Source organism: Catharus ustulatus, chromosome 23, assembly GCF_009819885.2.
Source record: "Catharus ustulatus isolate bCatUst1 chromosome 23, bCatUst1.pri.v2, whole genome shotgun sequence".
Classification (NCBI taxonomy): domain Eukaryota; kingdom Metazoa; phylum Chordata; class Aves; order Passeriformes; family Turdidae; genus Catharus; species Catharus ustulatus.
The window spans coordinates 1,685,667-1,698,981 of NC_046243.1; the positions used below are offsets into that span (position 1 = coordinate 1,685,667).

Below are 13,315 nucleotides of genomic sequence, written 5' to 3' on the forward strand. Positions count from 1 at the left end.
GAGTTCACCAGCAAAGGAGGACGAGGACGAGGCCAAACAACCCACAGCCCCTGCTGCATCTTCTCCATACACTCCCAGTAACAACCTTGTGAAACTTGAGTCCCTGGGTAATATCAGCCATTATTTTGAAAACTTCTTAATAAACAAAGTAACACTTTGTTATAGCATCTGGCTTAAGCTGCACAAAGGGAAGTTTAGCATAGACATCAGGAAAAACTTCTTCACTGAAAGAGTGATCGGTCACTGGAATCGTCTCCACCACCAGAGAGGTGCTGGAGTATCAATGCACATGTGTAAAAAAAGAGAGGATGTGGCACTCAGCGATACACTTGAGTTGATGAGGAATATTAGGTCATAGGCTGGAGTAGGTGATCTCTAAGGCCTTTTCCAACCTAGTTCGTTCTATTATTTTTCTATTCCATTCTGTTCTATTCTATTCTATTCTATTCTATTCTATTCCATTCTATTCTATTTGTGCTATTATTTCAAGCAAGTTGGCTTAATTTGTGTTGCCTCTTTCCCAAGGCACAAATCCCCTTCGGCTTTGCTTCAAAACCTCAGCCACAGAAGAATGTTTAAAAAACTCACCAAATTCATCGTAAATCAAATGGATCCGAGCAAGGACCTGGTCCCTGTTGAGAGCATCGCAGACAATGAGCATTTCAGGCCACTCTGTCTACTGAAAAAAAAAAACAAACCAAAAACCATATTCCACCCGGCTCCCTACTACCAGTGGACAGGGTTCACACTGCAGGATGTGCTGCTGCCCGGAGAAGATGGTGAAAGCATAGGTAAAATTTATCAATATGAATTCATGAAATACAATAGATAGTATTTTTTAAACATTTGTTGCCAAACACTACCAATTTTCCTATGTGTGATTTACTTACTGTGCTGAGTCTGTGTAATCCTGCTTAAGATAACACATGGAATTATTTCAGAGTCCCTCCTTCAAGATTCCACCCAATTTACTCTCACAAAAACCTGCAATGACGAAACTGATGGAGGTCTCAGCATTTCATTTGACCCTGCAAGAGTAGATCTGCAAGGAGGTGCCTCCTTGTCCAAGGTATTTTCTGTCAAGCCACAGAAGAAGAAGTTATCACAGCAGTCACTGGAGACACTGACAAAAAAAAGGTAAGGAATGAGAAAGGCAGCACACATGCTCCAGTCAGCCTCCTCCAGCCTCCAACCCATGCCAGGTTAGCAATGGGTTTTCAACAGCCTAAAACCAAGATTAAGACCTTAGTGCATGAATTTCCCCTAACTAGGCCAGGTTGACAGGGAATGCAATGACAAGTTCCCCACTGACATTGCTCTTCTATAGGCCTATCCTGACTGTGTTTCAACCCTGGCCAAATGCCAGGCACTGACAAAAGACCTCCCCACTCTCTCTCCCCTGCTACAGCTGGTCAGAAGAGAGAGGGAAAAAATTATACAAAGAGCTCATGAGTTGAGATAAGGGCCTTGAGAAAACACTCAAAGTTCCAAGGAGGCTCAACTTAGAGCTACAAAGTGAGTTTATTTCTAACAAAATCAAAGGATAATTAGAAACTAACTAAGCCTTTAAAAATACCTTTTGGTCCCCCAGCTCCTCCATCCTTCCCACCACAAGCACTAGGTAAAGGGCAGGGAGGTTTTGGTCAGTTTGTCACCCAAGGTTTTCTTCTGCTGCTCAAGGAGATGAGTCCTTCCCCTATTAAGCTGTGGGGGTCCCTTCCCATGACAGACAGTTCTCCATGAACTCCTCCAGTGTAGTTTCTAATCTCATGAGCAGCAATTCTGCCAAAACTGCTGCAACAGGAGTCCTTCCCATGGTCAACAATCCTCCCAAAACTGCTGTGGTGTGGGTCATTTTCCCAGTCCTCCAAGAGGTGCAGTCCTGCACCCCAGCACGGGCTGCAGTCCTCCAAGGAGAGGCTGTTCCAGCTTGGGAGCAGAGGCCCCCTCTGCACTGGGTCTCCCAGTGGATCACAGCCTGCTCCAGGCATCCACCTGCTCTGGCATGGGCACCTCCCCAGGGGCTGTGGGTGGATCTCTGCATCCCCCATGGATCCTGATAGGCTGTGGGTAAATCTCTGCATCCCCATGGATCTCCAGGGGCTGTGGATGGATCACTGCATTCCTCATGGATCCCCATGGGCTATTAGTGGATCTCTGCATTCCCCATGTATCCGCAGGGACTGTGGGTGGATCTCTGCAACCTTGCAGATCCCCATGGGCTGCAGGGGCACAGTTGCTTCACTGTGGGATTCACCACCGCCTGCAGAGGAATCTCAGCTCTGGTGCCTGGAGCATTTCCTGCCCCTCCTTCTCCACTGATCCTGGTGTCTCCATGTTGTTTCCTTCACATGTTCTCATCTCCTCCTCTTCTCTTGCTAGGAAAACACTACGTACATATTTGCTTTGGTTTTCTTCTTAAGTATGTTATCACAGAGGTGTTACCAACATCTCTAATTAGCCCAGGCTTGGCCAGCACCATGTCCATCTTCAAAGCCATCAAGGATTGGCTTTGCCAGACATGGAGGAAGCTTCTGGCAGCTTCTCACAGAAGCCACCTCTGTGGCCCCTTGCTACCAAACACCAGGCCATGGAAAACCAACACAACCCCCCAGCTGCATCAGCTGCTCCTGGTGCTGCAGAACCTTCCTAACCTTTTTCTCTTAAAGAAAAATCAACATGGATCATTCATTAATCCGGCAACTACAGAGTACAGACGTCAATCTATACATGGTCATTGAAATCCTCGAAGCCTCAGAGGAGACTGTCTACAAGGAATCCACCAAGGCAGACGGGGGCTTCATGGCCAGTTGTTATGCCACACTCTATGCAAAGGTTTGGCTTTTCCCTCCTTACTTGCTCAACCTGCACCATTCTGTTCTCACTGGCTGTTTTCCTTCACCAGGGCAACAGAGACAAGAACCAAGACATAGTCATACCCAAGGGCTGCACTCTGGCCTTCAGGACCGTCCCAATACGCATTAGAGATGGAGAATGGGGTAAGTAACTTCCAGAAATGACCGATTCCTCCTCTCCAGGAACAGTGCAGAAGAGGAAGAACATTTTAGGAAGTATCACTCAACCCTGCTCTGCCCTCAGCTGGTGTGCAAGGAGATGAGAAAGTGTGAGAGACAGAAATCACCTGGTAGAGGTCAGCTAACCCATGCAAGGTCAAAGAGCTACAGGGGAAAGATGCACTTTCATTAGGGGTCAGTAGAGAAAGGAAAGAATGAAGCCTCAGGTCTGTACTTCAGGAGCTGCAGAATTCCCATTCATAAATGACACAGAGATCAGAGTTCAGTTTCTTTCTTTTCTCTTTTCTTTGCTCTTTTCACTGCCCTTTTCTTTTTCAGAAGAAGAGAGACAAGGAGAAAAGAGGGTGGGTGACCACCATTGGGAAGGTTGGTATACAACACCATAAACGGTCCTTTTTATTCTCTTTCAGAAGTGGTTCACGAGCCAACAGAAGGCATGAGAAGCCTAAATCTGAAAGGTGAGCATAAGTAATGTGTTTTAGAGCTTTCACTTGCAGAACGTTTACTTGCTTTGGGTAAGATTGCATATCCCAGATAAAACAAATCACCTGGTATGATTCTACTCTGAGACATCACAACTGCCCAAATTCCACATCAGTTAAAAAACACTACTATAAGCGTGTCAAACTTTGAGTTCACAGCTGTGAATCAACTCCTAGAAACCAAGTGATATATTTAGTCTCATTCTGGTTTGCAGATGAATCAACTGGAGAATTAGAAGAAGTGGTGAGAGAAGTAGAATACCACTGTCAAATTTTCTCCAGCTTGTCTCCTGACCGCCTGCTCATTGTCTTCAACACCATCACAGCTGTCATGAGAGACAAGAACCTCCTTCAAGAGCTCAGCCAGAAAGTAAGTGAAGCTTTCCTTACTCCCAAAATTTATAAATACAGACAGATCCAAGACCACACCTCCTGCCCCTTGACTCACCTGTCCTGTGCCACAACTGTCCATCCAAAATTCCCTCTCTCAGCACATCTTGCTCTACTGGACAAGCAGCAGCCTCTGCCCACGGATCTTGATATTTCTTTCTCGTATTGCCACAGATGGAAGATATTCCTGAGCAAAATGATGGTCATGAGATGAAAACTGAAAGCCCAGACTTTAAAGACCTGTTCAGCATCTTACAGCATAGTTCAAGACGTTGTCTCCTTCACCTGGCTGACGGAATCACCTACATCCTTGATGCTTTGCATGGTGAGGCATTGGGACTTGAGGAGGGAAATCAAGGCAGGGATGACTCCCAGTCCTGCCATTCCCTCCTGCCTTCCTCTCTCACTTCTCCTCCTCCTCCTCAAGTGCAATCTACATGTCCCATAGAGGGGACAGGACAGAAATCCCCTCCACATCCATCCAAGGTTCCCTGCTCCCTCAAAGTGTGGTCACACCTTCTGCCCAAGGACCAGCTCCAATCTCTGCTCTGCTCACCAGAGACACGACCCAAGCACATGGCTGGAGCTGTGTCTGGGAGGGTTAGATTGGATATCAGGGAAAGCTTCTCATCCCAGAGGGTGCTCAGGCACTGAACACACTCCCCAGGGAATGGTCACAGCCCCAAGGCTGACAGAGCTCCAGCAGTCTTTGGACAACTGTCTCAGCCACCAACTGGGATTGTTGGCATTGTCCTGTGCAGAGACAGCAGCTGGACTTCAATTATCCTTGTAGGTCCATTCCAACTCCATATTCCATGATTCTGTGAGTAACAGCCAGATCACTCTCACAGTGAGGCTGCACAAACCAGTTCCATTCAAACATCCAAAGAACTTCCAACCAAATGGGCACTTTTTATGATAAATGATCACCCTTCCCCTCCTCTTTACTGTCTCCCTTCCTGCTCACCAGTCCCATCCCATTACCAACCTTGGGGTGTGGTTTGGGATCCAAACCCAGTTTATTTCTGCAGAGTTAATGGACGATCAGCTGCTGCGGCTGCTGGAATCCTTGGAAAGGAAGATTCTGTCCCAACAGCTGAACCTGGTGAGAACACGCATCACACTTGGCTCCTTTCAAGGGGGCACAGACTATTTTAATTCCAGCAACATCTCCATAGTGATGTCACAACTTGGCAACTGATTAAAATTATGATGATGCTTTTTTACTATTGTTCAAAGGTTGCACAGCTACTGAAACATGACCTGGAGGATAAGATGTGTCATTTCCATGTGGATGCCAGGCTGCTCTCCTTCCAACACAAGGAGGATCAGATGTTAACCATGGAACTGGTAGAGATGAGTGGAGTGCAGCTCCAGGAAGATGGATCAGCTGTCCCTAGGGATCAACCCCTCGAGGCCGTGGCAGCCCTGTTTGTGGCCCTGTACGCCCTCAACCTCCTGAGTGGCTCCAAGCAGGACACACCAGGCCCTGCCCAGGGAAACCCTCTGTAAAGCATCAGGAAACCTCTGCTGAACAACCATCTTTCTCTCCCAATATGATTGTTGCTAATGCTCAAGGCTGCTTAGGCTCACATAAGCAAATTTAAGGCTGGACAATTAATTCTTGATGCTATCATAGGCTGGATATCAATGTGGATTTTTCTGTCTGTCTGTCTCCCCAAGATTACCAAGGTGCAACAGGAAAATCCACAAGTTCAATGAATCCCAGGCCTGCCAGCAGTGCTTCAAGTAATTCTGCTTCCCTCAAAATGCTGCTGCTGCTTCTGCAATCAATAAATGGAGAAGGGAAGGATAAAGGGAATGGGAAGGGCAGGGGAAATTCAAAGGAAAAGTGGAAATGCAAAGGAAAAGGGGAAATGCAAAGAAAATGAAAACCAAAGGAAAACAAGAGCAGTGATTCACTTACCCTGGTTCTCTGTGCTTCAGCAGGGACTCCGTGAACTGCCGGTGTCAGGAAGGTGGGGAAATCCCACAGGTTTCACTGAAACCTCCCTGGTCCCATCGCCCTGAGTTGCTTGAGGGACATGGGGAAGCACTTCAGATCAACACTACAAATACTCTCATTATCACTTTATAAATAAAAAGCAATTTCTTGCTAATTAATTCGGTGTTTTCAAAGGCAATTTCTTATTTTTTTATGTTTTTGGTCCCATGGCACATCCAACAAACTCAGTATTGCAGCTGTACCAAAAATAAGGACCTTTGCTGTGGACACAGCAGTCTTGTCTACAGAATTTTCTAAAATTAAGTGTGAAAGTTTTCATTTCTCATTTGTAAAGTATTCTAAGAGACACTAATAAAATTCAAGTATTCCTGTAAAAACATGCACTTGACTCCTGGAATCTTCACATGGATGGTTTTTTATGTCATACAAGCAAGGTGTTGTATCCAGGAAACATGGAATGGCTCAGGTTGGAAGGCACCTTACGACTCATCTACTTCCAGCCCCTGCCATGGGCAGGGACACCTTCCACTATCCCTGGTTGCTCCAAGGCCCATCCAACGCGTCCAGGGACAGGCACAGCTTCTCTGGATAACCAGTTCCAGGGCCTGACCAGCCTCACAGAGAAGAATTTCCTGCCAATATCCCCTCCTGAGTCTGTTTCTCCATCTGTCAAAGAACAGCAGCAATACCTGGCTCTATACAGTTCAATCATGCAATGATGGAATGATTTGGGTTGAAGAGACTTAAAGCCCGTCCACTCCCATCTAGTGCCAAAGGCAGGGACACCTTCCTGTCCTGTCTGGTCTGGGAAATTTCCAGCAACGGACTTAGATCTCCTACATCTGTAGAAGTCCCAGTTTCCCACAGCCCCTATAGCAAACTCTGCTCAATCACTAAAAAGGAAGTGTCACTCAAGCAACAGACAATTGGTGGAAGTAGAAGACTGGTAACGAGGATGTAAATATGCTGAAGTGACCTCACAGCTGGTAATATCTCCTGACAAGCTGCTTGCAACAGCCAGAGATCTTCCAGCAAGGACCAGATCTAACACAGCCCCTGCCCCGGAGCTGCTTCGGGGAGCCTCTGTCAGGAAGGTAAGAGAAATCAATTTGCTCTTTGCTGTGGGTTTCTGGTGGTGAGAGCTTCCTGTGTGACTGGGGAAGCTCCTGTATTTCATAAACACTTCCACCTCTGAGCAGAAGGGAAGCCAGAGAACTTTTCCCCAGTCCTGCTGCTCTCCAGAGCCCACATCACCTCAGCAGCTCCGTGGTCTGCTCTGCACACCCAGCGCCCCACAAACAGGCAAGTGCATTATCCCAGAGCTTTGGGTATGGGACAGGGGGGGTGGGAGCTCTCTGTCAGTGTTCCTGTTTGATTTTTCTTCTTCACTTGGAGAAGGCTATTTGTCTTTGGAATGGTTTAAACTCAAAGAAGGCAGGCTTAGACGGGATTTGGGGAAGAATACCTCCTTCTGAGGGTGCTGAGGCCCCAGAACACATTGTCCAGAGAAGCTGTGGCTGCCCCATCTGTAGAAGTGTCTATAACCAGGTTGTGCAGGGCTTGGAGCAGCCTGGGAGACTGCAAGCTGTACCTGACCGCAGCAGGGAGGGCAATGGGATGAGCCTTAAGGGCCCTTCCCAACAGGTAAAACCAGTTTCCCAAAACCAGTCTGGATTGTCTGATTTCTCTCCTCAGCTGTATTCCATAAAACATCAGAAAAGTGAAAGTGAAACATTTGGTAAAAACAAGCTGTGTCAGAAAACAAACAGGGATTTCTTTCTGGCCCTCAAACACCAGCTCTCCATTGCAGACCAAAAGGAGGTTGGGCTGGAATGTTTTCTCTCTATTCCGGTGGACATTTGCCCCTAAAATCAGCATCCTCAGAGTGTGCCAGCTCTGTTCTCTCTGTACCATAACTGGGGCTCTCCAGGAAAGGTGCACAAGGACAAACAACCCACAGCTCCTGCTGCTTCCTCTCCCAACACTCTGTTTCAGCCATGGGAAATTTGTGTCCTTGGACAATGAGGGGGATTTTGAGTCATTATTTTAAAATCCTAAAGTCACGCTTTTGTACAATGTCCTCCAATTATGACAAGTAATTTCCCTTAGCTTGTGTTTCCTCTTTCCCAACTCGGCTTGGCTTTGCTTCAAAACCTCAGCTACAGCAGAATGTTTAAAAAACTCACCAAATTCATCGTAAATCAAACGAATCCACGCGAAGAATTCGTCCCTGTCGAGAGCATTTCAGGCAATGAGCACTTCAGGCCTCTCTATCTACTGATAAGAAAGAGAAAATCAAAAACCATATTCCACCCAGCTCCTTACTACCAGCGGACAGGGTTCAAACTGCATGATGTGCTGCTGCCTGCAGAAGATGGTGAAAGCACAGGTAAAGCCCACATTTATCAATAGGAATTTATTAAATATCATAGATAACATTTTTGAACGATTTGTGGCTGAACAGCATCAGCTTTCTTATGTATGAGGCACTTACTGTAATGAGTCTCTGTAATCCTGTTTAAGATTAACACATGGAATTATTTCAGAGCCCCTCCTTCAAGATTCCAGCCAATTTACTCTCACAAAAATCAGCAAAGACCAAGCTGATGGAGGTCTCAGTATTTCATGTGACCCTGCAAGTGGAGACCTGCAAGGAGGTGCCTCCTTCTCCAAGGAGATTGATATCAAGACACATAATAAGAGTGTACCACAGGAATCACTGCAGAAACTGACAAAAGAAAGGTAAGGAATGACAAAGGGAGCACACACACTCCCCATCACCCTCCTCCAACCCATGCCAGGTTCACAATGGGTTTTCAACAGCCTAAAACCAAGACTAAGACGTTAAGCCATGAATTTCTCCTAACTAGGTCAGGTTAGACATGGAATACAGTGACAAGGTCCCTACTGAGCCTCCTCCACTTCTGCAGATTTATCACCCCCAACTGCCTCAGCTGATCCTTGTGCTCTAAACCATGCCTAATTTTTTTTCTAATAGAAAAATCAACATGGATCATTCATTCATCCGCCAACTCCAGAGAACAAACATCAAGCTATACCTGGTCACTGAAAACCTTGTAGCCTCAGAGGAGACTGTCTACAAGGAATCCACCAAGGCAGACGGGGGCTTCAAGGCCAAATTTTATGCCACACTCTTTGCAAAGGTTTGGCTTCTATCTCCTTCCTTCCCCAACACCTCCACCCACATGTTCTAACTGGTTGTTTGCTTTCACCAGGGCACCAGTGAGGACAAACAAACCATAGTCATACCCAAGGGCTGCACTCTGGCCTTCAGAACCATCCCTCTACACATTAGAGATGGAGCATGGCGTAAGTAACTTCCAGGAATGAGCAATTCCTCCTCTCCAGAAACAGTGCAGAAGAGGAAGAACATTTTAGGAAGTATCACTTGGCCCCTGAGCGACCATCAGCTTGTGTGCAAAGAAGTGGTGGCAGAGAGGCCAAGATGCACTATGGTTGGGGGGCAAATAAGGAAAGGAAAGAAGGAAATCTCAGATCTACATTTCAGGAGCTGCAGAGCTCCGGGTGATAAATGGCACACAGAGCAAAGTTTTGGTGTTTCTTTTCCTTTCATGCTCAGAAGAGCCAGTGAGGAATCTGGAAAGGCTGGTATAGAAAACTGTGCCTTTTATCCTCTTTCAGATCTGGACTATTTCCTACTATACTCTGAGGAAATTGTAATATATGGAACTTGTGGTAAGTAATGTATTTTACTGCTTCCACTTGCACAACTTCTACCTGCTCTGGGTAAGATTTAATCTCTCAGTGTAAAACAAATCAACTCGACTGATGCATTTGCCTGTTCCCAGAGACATCACAACTGCCCAAATCCCAGATCTCTTATAAAAACTCATACAAATGTTTCAAACTATGGTTTTAGAGCTGCTAATGAACTCCTAGAACTCAAGTGACAGATTTGGTCTCACTCTGGTTTGCAGATGAATCAATGGGAAAATTAGAAGAAGTGGTTGGAGAAGTGGAATACCGCTGTCAAATTTTCTCCAGCTTGTCTCCTGACCGCCTGCTCATTGTCTTCAACACCATCAAAGCTGCCATGAGAGACAAGAACCTCCTTCAAGAGCTCAACCAGAAAGTAAGTGAAGATTTTCTTACTCCCAAAATTTATAAATACAGACAGATCCAAGACCACACCTCTTGCCCCATGACTCACCTGTCCTGTGCCACAACTGTCCATCCAAAATTCCCTCTCTCAGCACATCTTGATGTACTGGACAAGCTGCAGTCTCTGTCCATAGATCCTGACATTTCTTTCCCATTTTCCCACAGATGGAAGATATTCCTGAGCAAAAGGATGGGTATGAGCTGAAAACTGAGAGCCCAGACTTAAAAGACCTGTTCTGCATCTTACAGCATTCTGCAAGAGATTGCCTCATTAAGCTGGCTGAAGGAATCATCTACATCCTTGATGCTTTGCATGGTGAGGCTTTGGGACTTTAGGAGGGAAATCAAGGCAGGGATCACCCCCAGTCCTGCCATTCCCTCCTCCCTTACTCTCTCCCTCCTCCTCCTCCTCAAGTGCAATCTACATCCATGTCCCATGGAGGGGAGAGAACAGAAATCCCCTCCACACCCACACAGGGCTCCCTGCTCCCTCAAAGTGTGGTCACAGCTTCTGCCCAAGGACCAGCTCGAATCTCTGCTCTGCTGACCAGAGACACGACCCAAGCACATGGCTGGAGCTGTGTCTGGGAGGGTTAGATTGGATATCAGGGAAAGCTTCTCATCCCAGAGGGTGCTCAGGCACTGAACACACTCCCCAGGGAATGGTCACAGCCCCAAGGCTGACAGAGCTCCAGCAGTCTTTGGACAACTGTCTCAGCCACAAACTGGGATTGTTGGGGTTGTCCTGTGCAGGGACAGGAGCTGGACTTCAGTTATCCTTGTAGGTCCCTTCCAACTCCATATTCCATGATTCTGTGAGTAACAGCCAGATCACTCTCACAGTGAGACTGCACAAATCAGTTCCATTCAAACATCAAAAGCACTTCCATCCAAATGGGCACTTTTTAAGATAAATGATCACCCTTCCCCTCCTCTTTACTCTCTCCCTTCCTGCTCACCAGTCCCATCCCATTACCAACCTTGGGGTGAGGTTTGGGATCCAAACACAGTTTATTTCTGCAGAGCTAATGGATGATCAGCTGCTGCTGCTGCTGGAATCCTTGGAAAGGAAGATTCTGTCCCAACAGCTGAAACTGGTGAGAACACACATCACACTTGGCTCCTTTCAAGGGGGCACAGACTATTTTAATTCTAGCAACATCTCCATAGTGATGTCACAATTTGACAACTGGTTAAAATCATGATTTTCCCTTTCTTTGTTGTTGCTATGAAGGTTGAAAACCTCCTGGAACATGACCTGGAGGATAAGATGTGTAATTTCCATGTGGATGCCAGCCTGCTCTCCTTCCCACACAAGGAGGAACAGATGTTAACCATGGAACTGGTAGAGCTGAGTGGAGTGCAGCTCCAGGAAGATGGATCAGCTGTTTCTTTGGATCAACCCTTCGAGGCCGTGGCAGCCCTGTTTGTGGCCCTGTACGCCCTCAAACTCCTGAGCGGCTCCAACTAGGACACACCAGGCCCTGCCCAGGGAAACCCTCTGTAAAAGCACCAGAAAATCTCTGATGACCAAGCACGTTTCTCTCCCAATATCATACTTGCTAATGCTGCTTTGGCTGGGAAAAGCAAATTGAGGGCTGGATAATTAATTCTTGATGCTATGATAGGATGGATATCAATGTGGATTTGTCTGTCTGTCTCCCCAAGAATACTGAGGTGTAACAGGGGAATCCACAAGCTCAAAGAATCTCAGGCCTGCCACCAGTGCGTGGTGTAATCCTGCTTCCCTCAAAATGCTGCTTCTGCAATTATTAAATGGGAAAGGGAATGATAAAGGGAATGGGAAGAGAGGGAAATGCAAAGGAAAAGGAGAAATACAAAGGAAAAGGGGAAATGCACAGGAAAACATGAGCCGTGCTTCACTTACCCTGGTCTTTCTGAGCTTCAGCAGGGACTCCATGAACTGCTGGTGCCACAAAGGTGGGGAAATCCCAGAGGTTTCACTGACACCTCCCTGGTCCCATCTCTCTGAGTTGCTTGACAGACACCAGCAGCACTTCAGAGCAACACTACAAATACCCCCATTATCACTTTTTAAATAAATAGCACGTTCTTGCTAAGCATTTGGGTGTTTTAAAGGGCAATTTCTTATTTTCATGTCTTTTCGGTCCCATGGCAAATCCAAGAGAATCAGGATTGAAACTGCACAAGAAATAAGGGCCCTTGATGTGGTCACAGCAGCCTTGTCTAGAGAATACTCTAAAATTTACAATGAAAGTTTTGATTACTCCTTTGTAAAGTATCCTGAAAGACACTAATAAATGTCAAGTATTCAAATAAAAATGTGCACTTGAGTCCTGGAATCTTCACATGGATGGTTTTTGATGTCATACAAGCAAGGCAATGTATCCAGGAAACATGGAATGGCTCGGGTTGGAAGGCACCTTATAACTCATCCACTTTCAGCCCCTGCCATGGGCAAGGACACCTTCCACTACCCCTGGTTGCTCCAAGCCTCAGGCAGGAATTTCCTGCCAATATCCCCTCCTGAATCCATTTCTCCATCTGTCAATGAACAGCAGCAATACCTGGCTCTATACAGTTCAATCATGCAATGATGAAATGGTTTGGGATGAAGAGACTTAAAGCCCGTTCACTCCCACCTACTGCCATAGGCAGGGACACCTTCCTGTCCTGTTTTCTCTGGGAGATTTTCAGTAATGGACTTACATCTCCTACATCTGTAGAAGTCCCAGTTTCCCACAGCCCCTATAACAGACTCTGCACAATGACTAAAAAGGAAGCGTCACGCAAACAACATTAAATTTGTAGGAGTGGAAGACTGCTAATGAGGATGTAAATATGCTGAGTGACCTCACAGCTTGGAACAGCTCCTGACAAGTTACTGGTAACAGCCAGAGATCTTCCAGGCAAGGATCAGGTCTAACACTGCCCCTGCCCAGAAGCTGCTTTGGTGACCTACTGTCAGCAAGGTAAGAGAAATCAATTTACTCTTTGCTGTGCGTTTCTGGTGGTAGAGATACTTGTGTACTGGGGAAGCTCCTGTATTTCATAAACACTTCCACCTCTGAGCAGAAGGGAAGCCAGAGAACTTCTCCCCAGTCCTGCTGCTCTCCAGAGCCCTCATCACCTCAGCAGCTCCGTGGTCTGCTCTGCACACCCAGCGCCCCACAAACAGGCAAGTGCATTATCCCAGAGCTTTGGGTACGGGACAGGGGGGGTGGGAGCTAGCTGTGAGGGTTCTTGTTTAGTTTTCTACGTCTCTTGGAGAAGGCTATTTGTCTTTGGAACGGTTTAAACTCAAAGAAGGCAGGCTT

At 46.5% G+C, this 13,315-nt stretch overlaps 2 protein-coding genes across 2 annotated transcripts; both read left to right on the forward strand.

The window, feature by feature from the left end:
- Positions 1–556: 556 nt before the first annotated feature.
- LOC117006259 (gasdermin-A-like) lies at positions 557–5,748 on the forward strand. The gene is made up of 9 exons (XM_033078635.2): positions 557–791; positions 942–1,137; positions 2,670–2,835; positions 2,906–2,999; positions 3,446–3,493; positions 3,733–3,887; positions 4,082–4,232; positions 4,939–5,012; positions 5,147–5,748. The coding sequence occupies exons 1-9, from the start codon at positions 572–574 to the stop codon at positions 5,417–5,419; spliced, it is 1,377 nt and encodes a 458-aa protein (XP_032934526.1). The 5' UTR covers positions 557–571; the 3' UTR covers positions 5,420–5,748.
- A 1,352-nt stretch (positions 5,749–7,100) lies between these two features.
- LOC117006382 (gasdermin-A3-like) lies at positions 7,101–12,278 on the forward strand. The gene is made up of 10 exons (XM_033078791.1): positions 7,101–7,175; positions 8,033–8,262; positions 8,420–8,615; positions 8,872–9,037; positions 9,110–9,203; positions 9,537–9,590; positions 9,833–9,987; positions 10,182–10,332; positions 11,040–11,113; positions 11,251–12,278. The coding sequence occupies exons 2-10, from the start codon at positions 8,043–8,045 to the stop codon at positions 11,485–11,487; spliced, it is 1,347 nt and encodes a 448-aa protein (XP_032934682.1). The 5' UTR covers positions 7,101–7,175; positions 8,033–8,042; the 3' UTR covers positions 11,488–12,278.
- The last annotated feature ends 1,037 nt before the right edge of the window (positions 12,279–13,315 follow it).